General features: G+C 42.9%; 1 protein-coding gene across 1 annotated transcript in view; it reads right to left on the reverse strand.

Moving 5' to 3' along the window:
* The window catches only part of LOC106573448 (voltage-dependent calcium channel subunit alpha-2/delta-1), a 159,958-nt gene that overhangs the window by 49,388 nt on the left and 95,637 nt on the right, over positions 1-14,933 (reverse strand). The window contains exons 19-26 of the mRNA XM_045697089.1: positions 13,639-13,710; positions 13,122-13,193; positions 12,843-12,904; positions 12,447-12,523; positions 7,751-7,832; positions 7,416-7,510; positions 6,545-6,626; positions 4,232-4,294 (exon numbers count right to left, since the gene is read on the reverse strand). Of these exons, the coding sequence (XP_045553045.1) occupies positions 4,232-4,294; positions 6,545-6,626; positions 7,416-7,510; positions 7,751-7,832; positions 12,447-12,523; positions 12,843-12,904; positions 13,122-13,193; positions 13,639-13,710 (605 nt within the window). The remainder of the gene's footprint in view (positions 1-4,231; positions 4,295-6,544; positions 6,627-7,415; positions 7,511-7,750; positions 7,833-12,446; positions 12,524-12,842; positions 12,905-13,121; positions 13,194-13,638; positions 13,711-14,933) is intronic.

The raw sequence follows: 14,933 nt of genomic DNA on the forward strand, positions 1-14,933 counted from the left end.
AATTTGCATACCGCACCAACAGATTCACAGATGATGCAACCTCTATTGCACTCCACACTGTCCTTTCACGCCTGGACAAAAGGAACACCTATGTGAGAATGCTATTCATTGACTACAGCTCAGCGTTCAACACCATAGTGCCCTCAAAGCTCATCACTAAGCTAAGGACACTAGGACTAAACACCTCCCTCTGCAACTGGATCCTGGACTTCCTGACGGGCCGCCCCCAGGTGGTAAGGGTAGGTAACAACACATCCGCCACACTGATCCTCAACACGGGGACCCCTCAGGGGAACGTGCTCAGTCCCCTCCTGTACTCCCTTGTTCACTCATGACTGCACTGCCAGGCACACATCCAACACCATCATTAAGTTTGCTGATGACAACAGTAGGCCTGATCACCGATAACAATGAGATAGCCTATAGGGAAGAGGTCAGAGACCTGATCGTGTGGTTCCAGGACAACAACCTCTCCCTCAATGTGATCAAGACAAAAGAGATGATTGTGGACAACAGGAAAAGGAGGACCGAGCACACCCCCATTCTCATCGATGAGGCTGTAGTGGAGCAGGTTGAGCGCTTCAAGTTCCTTGGCATCCATATCACCAACAAACTAACAGGGTCCATGCACACCAAGACAGTCGTGAAGAGGGCACGACAAAACCTATTCCCCCTCAGGATACTGAAAAGATTTGGCATGGGTCCTCAGATCCTCAAAAGGTTTTGCAGCTGCACCATCGAGAGCATTCTGACAGGTTGCATCACTGCCTGGTATGGGTATGGGCCTCCGACTGCAAGGCACTACAGAAGGGTAGTGTGTATGGCCCAGTACATCAGCGGGGCTAAGCTTCATGCCATCCAGGACCTATACCAGGCGGTGTCAGAGGAAGGCCCTAAAAATTGTCAAAGACTCCGGCCATAGCATGTTCTCTCTTTTACCGCACGACAAGCGGTACCGGAGCGACAAGTCTCGGTCCAAGATGCTCCTAAATAGCTTCTACCCCCAAGCCATAAGACATAAGATTATTTGCATTGCCCCCCCCCTCCCCTTCTGGAACGCTGCTGCTACTCTCTGTTATTATCTTTGCATAGTCACTTTAATAACGCTACCTACATGTACATATTACCTCAATTACCTCGACACCGGTGCCCCCACACATTGACATTGACTCTGTACCAGTACCCCCTGTACCGGTACCCGCTGTACATAGCCCCGCTATTGTTATTTACTGCTGCTCTTTAATTATTTGTTATTCTTATCTCTTACTTTTTTTGTTGTATTTTCTTAAAACTGCATTGTTGGTTAAGGGCTTGTAAGTAAGCATTTCCATGTAAAGTCTACACCTGTTGTATTCTGCAGATGTGACAAATAAAATGTAATTTGATTTATAAAACACCTGTGTCCAGATTACATCTTCAAACTAAGGGAAACCATGGCATCCGTGACAGAGAGGGAGAAGCGTTCATCCATGTATACGGGTATGAGAGTCTAGCTAGCTACATTTTTTGAATTTTTTTCAGAAAGTATTTTTCATTGTACGTTAAAACCTCTTACATCTAGACGTTCCGCTAGCGGAACACCTGCTCCAATATCCAATGATAGGCGTGGCGCGAATTACAAATTCCTCAAAAATCCCCAAACTTCCATTTTTCAAACATATGACTATTTTACACCATTTTAAAGACAAGACTCTCCTTTATCTAACCACACTGTCCGATTTCAAAAAGGCTTTACAACGAAAGCAAAACATTAGATTATGTCAGCAGAGTACCCAGCCAGAAATAATCAGACACCCATTTTTCAAGCTAGCATATAATGTCACAAAAAACAAAACCACAGCTAAATGCAGCACTAACCTTTGATGATCTTCATCAGATGACACGCCTAGGACATTATGTTATACAATACATGCATGTTTTGTTCAATCAAGTTCATATTTATATCAAAAACCAGCTTTTTACATTAGTATGTGACGTTCAGAACTAGCATTCCCACCGAACACTTCCGGTGAATTTACTAAATTACTCACGATAAACGTTCACAAAAAACATAACAATTATTTTAAGAATTATAGATACAGAACTCCTTTATGCAATCGAGGTGTCCGATTTTAAAATAGCTTTTCGGTGAAAGCACATTTTGCAATATTCTGAGTAGATAGCACGCCATCACAGGCTAGCTATTTTGACACCCACCAAGTTTGACCCTCACCAAACTCAGATTTACTATAAGAAAAATTTGATTACCTTTGCTGTTCTTCGTCAGAATGCACTCCCAGGACTTCTACTTCAATAACAAATGTTGGTTTGGTTCAAAATAATTCATAGTTATATCCAAATAGCGGCGTTTTGTTCGTGCGTTCAAGACACTATACAAGGGTGACGAAGGGTTACGCGCCCGACGCGTTTCGTGACAGAAAATGTCTAAATATTCCATTACCGTACTCCGAAGCATGTCAACCGCTGTTTAAAATCAATTTTTATGCTATTTTTCTCGTAAAAAAGCGATAATATTCCGACCGGGAGTCGTTGTTTTCGTTCAAAGACGAAAGAATAAAAACATGGTGTCGCCTCGTGCACGCGCCTCCAGTCTCTGTTCTCTGATCGACCACTATCTAAATGCGCTAGCGTTTTTCAGCCAGGGCCTGCAAAGACATCATTCAGCTTTTTGCCGCCTTCTGAGAGACTATGGGAGCCGTAGGAAGTGTCATGTTACAGCAGAGATCCCCTGTTTTGGATAGAGATGATCAAGAAGGCCAAGAAATGGTCAGAGAGGGCGCTTCCTGTTTGGAATCTTCTCAGGTTTTGGTCTGCCAAATGAGTTATGTTATACTCACAGACACCATTCAAACAGTTTTAGAAACTTTGGGGTGTTTTCTATCCAAAGCTAATAATTATATGCATATTCTAGTTTCTGGGCAGGAGTAATAATCAGATTAAATCGGGTACGTTTTTTATCCGGCCGTGAAAATACTGCCCCCTATCCATAAGAGGTTAAAGCGTACTGTTAGCTAGCTAGCTAATGTTAGCTGGCTGGCTCACAAGCTGATGGTACGTGTAGGATCTGTGTAGTAATATTATTCGTATCTCAGAGCCATTTGCATAACTGCAGATTTATGCAGGGTAGCAATGTTATGAGTTGAGATTCTGGTTCATTGTTAGGTTAGCTATGTAGCTACATGTCTAAACAAAAGACTCCACTATGCAAGTAACCATTTCATTTGACCATTTACACCTTCTGTATCCTGTGCATGTGACAAATAAACATAGATTTTATTTGATATAGTGTGTGTTTACCAGAGACAGTAATGTATTGAACATCATGACCTGCACCAAAGTCAAATTAGGATACAACGTTAGGCCAACGAGACAGTGTCCAAGTTCTGAAATTCTCCGGTAGAATGCCCTGCTTTTATTTCGTCACACTCTGATATGGTCATTATTTGAACTGGCCAGCCAGATAACTTAACGTTACCTAGCTAGCTAACAAGCTATAAACGAACCAAAACATTGTTTAGAAAGTTGCTGTTAGTTGCCTGGTTTGCTAGATTGACATATACTAATACACCAATTGTGCTATTTTGGACCACCAGGCTACTCATCCAGCCTGCTGTTTTTGTGTTTATACTTTTTCATAAGGATAACAACAAGTTGTCGTTATGTCGGGGGACAATAAAATGTTCATGATATCACTGCGACAACTGTCTACAGACATATCGATAGACGTAGGTTAAACAAGCCTTCAGTCTTAATCTTTGGTTATTTAGTACACTGCTGTACTCATTCTGTTCAGCACATACAGTAGCCTCACATTTGAATCCTTAAAGAGATGGGTGGGGCTAAGGCTTAAGAAGGTGTGAACGATGCTGAATGGGTGTAGACAAAGAAGAGCTCTCCAGTAGGTGTACCAAAAACTCAAGGGACATTTTCTCAAAAGTCTGGTTTATAAAGAAAGTTTATAAACTTTCAAAGCAGAATTACTTCCCCATTGTCCTTCAACTGTAGTGTATTATATAAGATTTTCTATCTCTGAGTCTCTACTTTTATCCAATGTAAAAAAAAAAAAAAAGCAATTCAAATGTTGCTACATAAGACCGAATCGTGCCGGTGTATTTGTTCGTTTTCATGGCTTTATACAATAGGAGTTGGCCAAGGCACATACAGTAAAGTATGGGAAAATGAGGCTAACTAACTAATACTGTAGGACTGAGAAGGAGAAATCTGAGCGTACCTTCTGGGATAGACTCTAGTGATCCCTCCGTCAGTGGCTACAAACCTGGCCAGGACTCCGCGCCTGGGAACCGAAAGAACACACAGAAACCAATCACAGTTCAACAACAGAGGCTAAGGGACCATCGAGACAAATCAGAAAGAGGCATGAACTGAAAATTCCAGTCTGTGTGTGTGTGTTCTTTCTGTTCCTCTGTGTCCAGAACCTTTAAAAACAGATTGTTATATTTCCGGAGAGTCACTTCTCTTGATGTCCCAATTCTGAATAGAGTTCTTTGTTCAGTAAATTGATTATGTTTGTTTGAGCTTGTGTGGATTATAATGGACAAATGTGTGTCTATGGTATAATGAATGCATGTTGATATACAGTTGAAGTCGGAAGCTCACATACACCTTAGCCAAATACATTTAAACTCAGTTTTTCACAATTCCTGACATTTAATCAGAGTAAAAATTCCCTGTCTTAGGTCAGTTAGCATCACCAATTTATTTTAAGGTGAAATGTCAGAATAATCGTAGAGAGAATGATTTATTTCAGATTTTATTTCTTTTATCACATTCCCAGTGGGTCAGAAGTTTACATACACTCGATTAGTATTTGCTAGCATTGCCTTTAATTGTTTAACCTGGGTCAAACGTTTCGGGTAGCCTTCCACAAGCTTCCTACAATAAGTTGGGTGAATTTTGGCCAATTCCTCCTGACAGAGCTGGTGTAACTGAGTCAGGTTTGTAGACCTCCTTGCTCGCACACACTTTTTCAGTTCTGCCCACCCATTTTTTCTAGGATGTGGTCAGGGCTTTGTGATGGCCACTCCAATACCTTGACTTTGTTGTCCTCAAGCCATTTTGCCACAACTTTGGAAGTATGCTTGTGGTCATTGTTCATTTGAAAGACCCATTTGCGACCAAGCTTTAACTTCCTGACTGATGTCTTGAGATGTTGCTCAATATATCCACATCATTTTCCGCCCTCATGATGCCATCTATTTTGTTAAGTGCACCAATCCCTCCTGCATCAAAGCACCCCCACAACATGAAGCTGCCACACCCGTGCTTCACGGTTGGGATGGTGTTCTTCGGCTTGCAAGCCTCCCCCTTTTTCCTACAAACATAACAATGGTCATTATGGCCAAACAGTTCTATTTTTGTTTCATCAGACGAGAGGACATTTCTCCAAAAAGTACAATCTTTGTCCCCAAGTGCAGTTGCAAACCATAGTCTGGCTTTTTTATGCCAGGTTTGGAGCAGTGGCTTCTTCCTTGCTGAGTGGCCATTCAGGATATGTCGATATAGGACTCGTTTTACTGTGGATATAGATACCTTTGTACCTGTTTCCTCCAGCATCTTCACAAGGTCCTTTGCTGTTGTTCTGGGATTGATTTGCACTTTTCACACCAAAGAACATTCATCTCTAGGAGACAGAACGCGTCTCCTTCCTGAGCGGTATGACGGCTGCGGGGTCCCATGGTGTTTATACTTGCACACTGTTGTTTGTACAGGTGAACGTGGTACCTTCAGGCGTTTGGAAATTGCTCCCAAGGATGAACCAGAATTGTGGAGGTCTACAATGTCTTTTCTGAGGTCTTGGCTGATTTCTTTTGATTTTTCCCATGATGTCAGACAAAGAGGCACTGAAGTCTTGAAGGGAAGTCAAGGGAAGTCTTGAAATACATCCACAGGTACACCTCCAATTGACTCAAATGATGTCAATTAGCCTATCAGAGGCTTCTAAAGCCATGACATCATATTCTGTCATTTTCCAAGCTGTTTAAAGTCACAGTCAACGTAGTGTACGTAAACTTCTGACCCACTGGAATTGTGATACAGTGAATTATAAGTGAAATAATAATCTGTCTGTAAACAACTGTTGGAAAAATTACTTGTGTCATGCACAAAGTAGATGTCCTAACCGACTTGCCAAAACAATAGTTTGTGAACAAGAATTTTGTGGAGTTGTTGAAAAACGAGTTTTAATGACTCCAACCAAGTTTATGTAAACTTCCGACTTTAACTGTAATTACTGTGGTGTCTTCAGAACACACTAATTATTGGCATGGCTTGGCATGGCTGGTCCTGTGTCTTTCTTTCATCATGTTTTATTGTCAAAACAAGGCCAAGACTCTCAGAGCAACAGACCTATACATTAGACTGTAGCAGTACTAGCTGCTTTGTGTTTCTCCAATAAGACATCAATAAAACAGGGAATAGCCTGACTGTCTATATGACTCATTTAACTGACTCTCAATGTTTACATGATCACTGTAACGCAATGCAGTGATGACGGGAAGTGTGTGTGTGTGTGTGTGTCACTCACAATGTCTGCTCCTTCCACAGTTTGACCAGATCAGCTGTCAACCCAGCATCCAACAGCAGCCTACTGACCAGAGCCATATTACCTAGAGAGGAAGACATTGTTACTGAAGTACCATCCACAGTAGACCCCATGGCAAACTGCAAAGTTGACACATAGGAGAAGATAGCTTGACCTTGCTTAGACAACACGAGGACATTGAGCTCCATTAGCTGACTATGAGGAAGATGGTAGGATCTACAGTAGCTGATACCCATTAGATGATGACCACTATAGAGGTTTTGAGTCACATAGAAGCATGACAACATCAGGTTCTAGGAAGTTCAGTCGATCAGGATGATATCACCCCCTGGCCAGACTAGACTAATCAAACGTCTATACCTCATTCGATCAGGCTGATGCCACCCTCTGACCTTCACAGGGCTATGGAACACCATGATATCACAGTGGCGGGAAACCGGCCTGACTCACCCCACTAACCACTCCCTCCTGGGTGGGTGTACTGCCTATTAATGACTGTATTGATCTAAAGCTACTCTTTCTTTAACCTTGACTGGCTATCGAACAAAACAGGCAGAGGAATTCCATCTGTGTGTGTGTGTATGTGTGCAGAGGAATTCCATCTATGTGTGTGTGTGTGTGTGTGTGTGTGTGTGTATGTGTGTGTGTGTGTGTGTGTGTGTGTGTGTGTATGTGTGCAGAGGAATTCCATCTGTGTGTGTGTGTGTGTGTGTGTGTGTGTGTGTGTGTGTGTGTGTGTGTGTGTGTGTGTGTGTGTGTGTGTGTGTGTGTGTGTGTGTGCGTGCAGAGGAATTCCATCTGTGTGTGCGCGTGGTCATGTGTGTCAGTGCGTGGGACAGGCATGGTAACTTACAAGGCTCTTCCACTGTGTTCCTGTCAATGAACTGGTTGAAGTCTAGGAGGAACTGGGTGTTGTTGTCCTTGTCCTTCAGGCCTTTGCAGTACTCCCTATTTCAATATGACATACATTAGATACGTTACAGTAGTCTCAAACATAACTCAACATCTGCACAACATCATACTCAACCCCTTTTATAACTTGTCCTCAATGCTAATCAGTGCTCCTCAACGCTGGCATAAACTGTGGATTAACTAGCTACTCTTGGCTGTAAGTACACTACAGGAGTATCAATGGTTGTATATGATCTGAGGTGGAGGAGATTCATATATGCTGTTGTAGCCAGTCACCTGGGGGCAATGAAGGTGTGCCCCAACTCATCAAACCTCTCCACCTGCAGAGTGTCCATGGCTGAAGAAAATAGAGAGACATCTTTAGAACCTTACACTGTGGAGGTGGATACATGGCCTACACAGTACATAGACTGATCATTATGAAAAGAGAGAACTGAAAACAAAGATGAATGAGTGAAACAAGACATGACAGAAAGAGAGACAGTGATTATGGAGCTAAACTCCTATCCATCGTTCCATCTTTTAAGCTTGGTATTGCCACTAGTCTGTCAGCATGACTTTTCACGGCTGATAGGACAGTACACTTTGCTGACTGTCTCTGTCAGGCTTTTCCTAGAACAAGGCAATCCTCAACTGACACTGGTTCATAAAATCAAATCACATAAAATGGTATATAACATGCTTAAATAGTGACACAAGGAATACATACACTGAATAACGAATAACATGGCTATATATAGGGAGTACAAAATAACATGCTATATACAGGGAGTACCAGTACCAAGTCCATATGCAGGGGTGCGAAGTAATTGATGCATCTATGTACTGTATATATACTGTAAGTAGGTATAAAGTGAGTAGGCAACAGGATAGATAATAGACAGTATCAGCAGTGTACAGTGCATTCGGAAAGTATTCAGACCCCTTCACTTTTTCCACATTTTGATACGTTCCAGTCTTATTCTAAAATGGAAAAAATCAACATGCTTCCTCATCAATCTACACACAATACACCATAATCACAAAGCAAAAACAGGTTTTTAGAAAATATTTTAAATGTATAAAAAAAATACTAATAGAAATACCTCATTTGCATAAGTATTCAGACCCTTCGCTATGATACTTGAGACTGAGCTCAGGTGCATCGTTTTTCCATTGGTCATCCTTGAGATGTTTCTATAACTCAATTGGAGTCCACCTGTGGTAAATTCAAAAGATTGGACATGATTTGGAAAGGCACAGTTGACAGTGTCAGAGTAAAAATCAAGCCATGAGGTCAAAGGAATTGTCCGTAGAATGCCGAGAGAGGATTGTGTCGAGGCACAGATCTGGGGAAGGGTACCAAAAAATGTCTGCAGCATTGAAGGTCCCCAAGAACACAGTGGCCCCCATCATTCTTAAATGGATGAAGTTTGGAATCATCGAGACTGTTCCTTGAGCTGGCCGCCCGGCCAAACTGAGCAATCGGGGGAGAAGGGCCTTGATCAGGGAGGTGACCAAGAACCCGATGGTCACTAACAGTGCTCCAGAGTTCCACTGTAGAGATGGGAGAACCTTCCAGAAGGACAACCAGAAGGGCAATCTCTGCAGCACTCTACCAATCAGGCTTTTATGGTAGAGTGGCCAGATGGAAGCCACTCATCAGTAAAAGGCACATGACAGCCCACTTGGAGTTTGTCAAAAGGCACCTAAAGGACTCTCAGGCCATGAGAAACAAAATTCTTTGGTCTGATAAAACCAACTCTTTGGCTTGAATGCCAAGCCTCACGTCTAGAGGAAATTAGGCAATGCTCATCACCTGGCCAATACCATCCCTAAGGTGAAGAATGGTGGTGGCAGCATCATGCTGTGGGGATGTTTTCAGCAGCAGGGACTGAAACTAGTCAGGATCAAGGGAAAGATGAACGCAGCAAAGTACAGAGAGATCCTTGATGAAAACCTGCTCCAGTGTGCTCAGGGACTCAGACTGAGGTGAAGGTTCACCTTCCAACAGGACAATGACCCTAAGCACATAGCAAAGACAACGCAGGAGTGGCTTTGGGACAAGTCTCTGAATGTCCTTGAGACGCCCAGGCAGATTCCGGATTTGAACCTGATCAAACATCTCTGGAGAGACCTGAAAATAGCTGTGCAGCGACGCTCCCCATCCAACTCGACAGAGCTTGAGAGGATCTTTAGAGAAGAATGGGAGAAAATCCCAGAATACAGGTGTGCCAAGCTTGTAGTGTCAAACCCAAGAAGACGCAAGGCTGTAATCGCTGCCAAAGGTGCTTCAACAAAGTACTGAGTAAAGGGTCTGAATACTGATGTAAATATGATATTTCAAAAAAATGTAATATACATTTATATTTATTTATTCTAAAAACCATTTTTTGCCTCGTCATTATGGGCTATTGTGGGTAGATTGATGAGTTAAAAACAACAAAAAAAAAAATAATCAATTTTAGAGTAAGGCTGTAATGTAACAAAATGTGGAAAAAGTTACGTGGTCTGAATACTTTCCAAATGCACTGAATGTATTGTGTGTGTGTGCGTGTGTGTATGTGTGGCATCTGTATGCATATGCATGATATAAGGTTGTGTGGGCGTATGTAGTGTGTGTGTGTGTGTGTGTGGGTGTGTGTATATGTGTGTTGGGGAGTCAGTGTAAGTATGTGTGAGTGTGTGGGTAGAGTCCAGTGCTTGTGCATAGAGTCAGTTCAAAAGAGTTGGTGCAAAAAAGGGTTAATGCAGGTAGTCAGGGTAGCCATTTGATTAGCTATTTAGCGGTCTTGTTTAGATGTCCTGTGGATTTTCAGGGTCCTGTTGGTTCCAGACTGAGTGCATTGGTACCGCCTGGGCCTTACTCTGACACCGCCTGGTATAGAGGTCCTGGATGGCAGGGAGCTCGACCCATGCACTACCTTCTGTAGCGCCTTGCGGTCAGATGCCAAGCAGTTGCCATACAAAGCGGTGATGCAGCCAGTGAAGATTCTCTCGATGGTGCAGCTGTAGAACTTGTTGAGGATCTGAGGGCCCATGCCAAATATTTTCATCTCAACCACAGACCGGTTACAGTGGTGACAAGTCAATGTGTGTCACACACACGCACACACACACACACACACACAGTTTTGGACAGAGATGAAGTGTGGTGTGGAGAGTTAGAGAAGGTGTGGAGTGAGACTGAAGTGATGGAACAAACAGAAGAGGGGAAGATGAATACTTGCCCTTCTGCCCTGTAGTGACCCCAGAGAGAGAGAAAGAGAGATGGGGGGTAGATAGAGAGAAAACAGAACCATTGGGATTTCAGATGTCTTGCCAAATTGATATTACACCAATTAAAAAGTCTAGAAATGGAAGGAAAACTGATTTAAAACAACAGCACTATCAAAACTGTGATGTGCTACCATGCAGAGACATGCAATAAAGCATAGTTGGTTCACAGACATCCACAGTTACTCCAGCACAGTGTTTGTCTCTCCTATCATTTCATACGTGACAATCCTTGGCTTGGGATTTTACTTTGTTCTATAGTTTCTACACTCGTAAAGACATCAATGTTCATCACCCCATCTTTTAAAAGAAGACATCATGAGAAACAATTCCATTAAACTCGATACAGTCATGTCAGCAGTCTGTGAAATCGTTTACTGATGGTTCAGTATCAAAAGGTTCATGAGTATCTGGTCCATAATCAAGGAATTTCTTATGGACTCCCGAGTGGCGCAGCGTTCTAAGGCACTGCATCTCAGTGTTAGAGGCATCACAACAGACCCTGATTTGATTCCAGGCTGTATCACAACCGGCGGTGATTGGGAGTCCCATAGGGCGGCGCAAAATTGGCCCAGCGTCGTTAGGGTAGGCCGTCATTGTAAATAACAACTTGTCCTTAACTATCTTGTCTGGTTAAATCAAATAACGAAATAAATCATTTCAATAGCATGTTAAACATGACAGGTAGATCTCCTCTAAGGACTTGGCAGGACAGGGATCACATGGACCTTAACTGCTCTTTCTATTACTCCCTACCACCGTAGATTAGTCATTCATTTTCCTGTCTTAAACTCTTTTCACTTCCTCTTGTTTCCCTCTGAATTAATATACTTCATCAAGCAAACACAGACACATGACCATGCAGAGACTGGAGGAGAGATAATGAAAAGTGAGATACACCAGAGAATACACTGAGTACTTGCCCCATGGAGCTGTATGGATCCAATAAAGGAGCAGATAGAGAGAGGACAGGAGGGGAACATTAAAGTCAACAGAGAGTTGGATGTAGAGGTGGATTTATCTTGTACATCAGAGGTACATGGTCCATGTGATAAAGCCACTATGAGCAGCTATAAACCAGGTCTGGGTAGAGAAAGAGGTACAGACAGATTTACAGTCCAGAGGAAAGCCCTGGAGCAGAGTCAAGCTTTGTAGAGGGTAATATGTCCCCTCTGCCCTTGGATTCCAAGAGAGAGAACAGAGGAAAGAGTAATGGAAAGGATGAAGGTAAAGAGTGAGAGAGGGAACAAAGGAAGTGTGAAGTGGGAAAGGGTTGGGAGACGGGGAGGGAGGAGAGAAACTCCTGAGCCCAGGAGAGAGAGGGAGCAGGAGAGGTAGAGCGGGATGGTAGGATGGAAGGAGAGAGCGAGACAAAGGGAGAGACTGCAGGGAGGATCAAAGTATGTGTGGTTAAGTCTATGAGTAGGAGGACTGGAGACTGGTCTAGAGGGCCACTCATTTCAATTCAATTCAAGGGGCTTTATTGGCATGGGAAACATATGTTAACATTGCCAAAGCAAGTGAAGTAGATAATATACAAAAGTGAAATAAACAATAAAACTGAACAGTAAACATTACACTCACAGAAGTTCCAAAAGCACTATAAATAAGGGACATCGGCAAAACTCACTGATCTGAGAGCAGAGTCATTGAAGAAGGTTTTGTTTGTGTTGATGTGTGTGTGTGTGTGTTTGTTTGTCTGTTTGTCTGTACTCACCCATAGCCTGTCTGATGGTGTCTCCCAGTTTGGCCTGTATGTAGTGTTCACTGTACATTGGCAGGACTAGGGCCAAGCTGGGGAAATAAAGGTATGGTCCCTGTTGACAGACTGATGGCGATGCTTGAAAAAACATGTTCATCCAGAAGGTGACAGAACACTGATAATCTGCATAAACACATTTGAGTGATTGTTTTACTGTGATGGAAAGGGACATAGAGTGCCCCCTACTGGCCAGACGTATATTATTCATGAAGGCGAGATCTAAGACAACTGTAATACTACAGCAACCTATCCAATGCTTTCAGATGCCCACTAGTTTCTAGGGCTACAGTTACAGGGTTAATAAGGGTTGTTTCTGAACTGGCAACAACATCTGTCAGTCCTCCTGCTCACCTATAGTCTGTTCCATTGACCTGAGCCCAGGTGTACGTCCTTACTCCTATGTCGATGTATCTCTGTCAGAGAAAACACACATGCACACAAACACACACAGAAGCACACGCACATGCACAATGTACGTGAAAACACATACACACACAAACAGAAGCGTTAATACAGTCCTAAACAACATATAACTCACTTCCCCGGGAACCTTTCACTGATTTCACTGAGAGATGACATCATTGAGTCAGTATTAGTAACATATTTATCTGTAATTTGTGCTGATCTCACCTCATCCTGAGTTTTAACCAGAGTCTCTATGGTCTCTTCACCTGGGTTCCCATCTATCATAATTCTCCTGATCTACAGAGAGAGAGGAGAGAGAAATAACAAAATACATCTAAAAATGTTTCTTCTTCAACTGTACCCTGTGTCAGATATCTGAATGGTTACAGGGTTTGATCTCTCTACCATTCTCTCTATAATCTAAAACACAGTGCACATCTGTACACCAGAGAGCGAAAGAGAGAGAGCGATAGAGCGAGAAGAGAGAGGAATAACAACAAGGAGATTGTAGCACATACTGTATATGCTGAACTTCACTCCAACAGTATATATTAAAGGAGAGGGAGAGACAGTTGTGGTGTCCACTGCTCCTGTAAACATGTCCTCTCATTTACAGCCAGTCACTGTGTAAATCACACTCAATTAGATTTAGTAGGAGACAGGACACAACTAACACCTGTGTGTGTGTGTGTGTGTGTGTGTGTGTGTGTGTGTGTGTGTGTGTGTGTGTGTGCGTGTTTACCTGGACTTTGACGTCGTTCTCCAGTTCCGCATCGAGGAAGTCCAGAGTGACAGGCTCCTGGAATTTAGGGTTCTGAAGAGAGGAGGGTGTTTAGTCTGGTGGATGAGTTAGCATGACACACGCTCACGCACACAGACAGGCACACGCACTCAGGCAAGCAAGCACAAACTCAGGCACATGCACACACACACACACACACACACACACACACACACACACACACACACACACACACACACACACACACAAGGTGCCCATATACACATTTATTCAATATTTACAAGAAACCAGTGAATACAGCATTATTATGGAGAGAAACACTGGGTTATTGTAGTAAATAAAGCTGGTTAATTCAGTAGAATGACCCTGTTTATATTGGTCCCTCTGAAGCATGTTGAGTTGTTACAGTGAGTTGTATGTTTTTCAGTGCTGGGTTCTCATCATGGCTTCAGGCCAAAATGTAAAACTCTGCTCCTTAACCCTTTGAATCATGTTCGACACAAGAGGATAACCTGGATAGTTGTATATACAATCAGACAGTTTATAAAGCTGAGAATCAATGCCAGGTAGGGGTTTACCACTGACTTGAATACTTAAAATCAAATCAAAGTTTATTTGTCACGTGCGCCGAATACAACAGGTGTAGACCTTAGTGAAATGCTTACTTACAGGCTCTAACCACCAGTGCAAAAAAGGTATTAGGTGAACAATAGATAAGTGAAGAAATAAAAAACAACAGTAAAAAGACAGTGAAAAATAACAGTAGCGAGGCTATATACAGTAGCGAGGCTATAACAGTAGCGAGGCTACATACAGTCACCGGTTCATCAGGCTGATTGAGGTAGTATGTACATGTAGATATGGTTAAAGTGACTATGCATATATGATAAACAGAGAGTAGCAGTAGCGTAAAAGAGGGGTTGGCGGGTGGTGGGTGGCGGGACACAATGCAAATAGTCCGGGTAGCCATTTGATTACCTGTTCAGGAGTCTTATGGCTTGGGGATAAAAACTGTTGAGAAGCCTTTTTGTCCTAGACTTGGCACTCCGGTACCGTTTGCCATGCGATAGTAGAGAGAACAGTCTATGACTGGGGTGGCTGGGGTCTTTGATCAATTTTAGGGCCTTCCTCTGACACCGCCTGGTATAGAGGTCCTGGATGGCAGGCAGCTTAGCCCCAGTGATGTACTGGGCCGAACGCACTACCCTCTGTAGTGCCTTGCGGTCGGAGGCCGTACCAGCAATTGCCGTACCAAGCAGTGATGCAACCAGTCAGGATGTTCTCGATGTTGCAGC

Source organism: Salmo salar, chromosome ssa16 (genome assembly GCF_905237065.1).
Source record: "Salmo salar chromosome ssa16, Ssal_v3.1, whole genome shotgun sequence".
Lineage (NCBI taxonomy): Eukaryota > Metazoa > Chordata > Actinopteri > Salmoniformes > Salmonidae > Salmo > Salmo salar.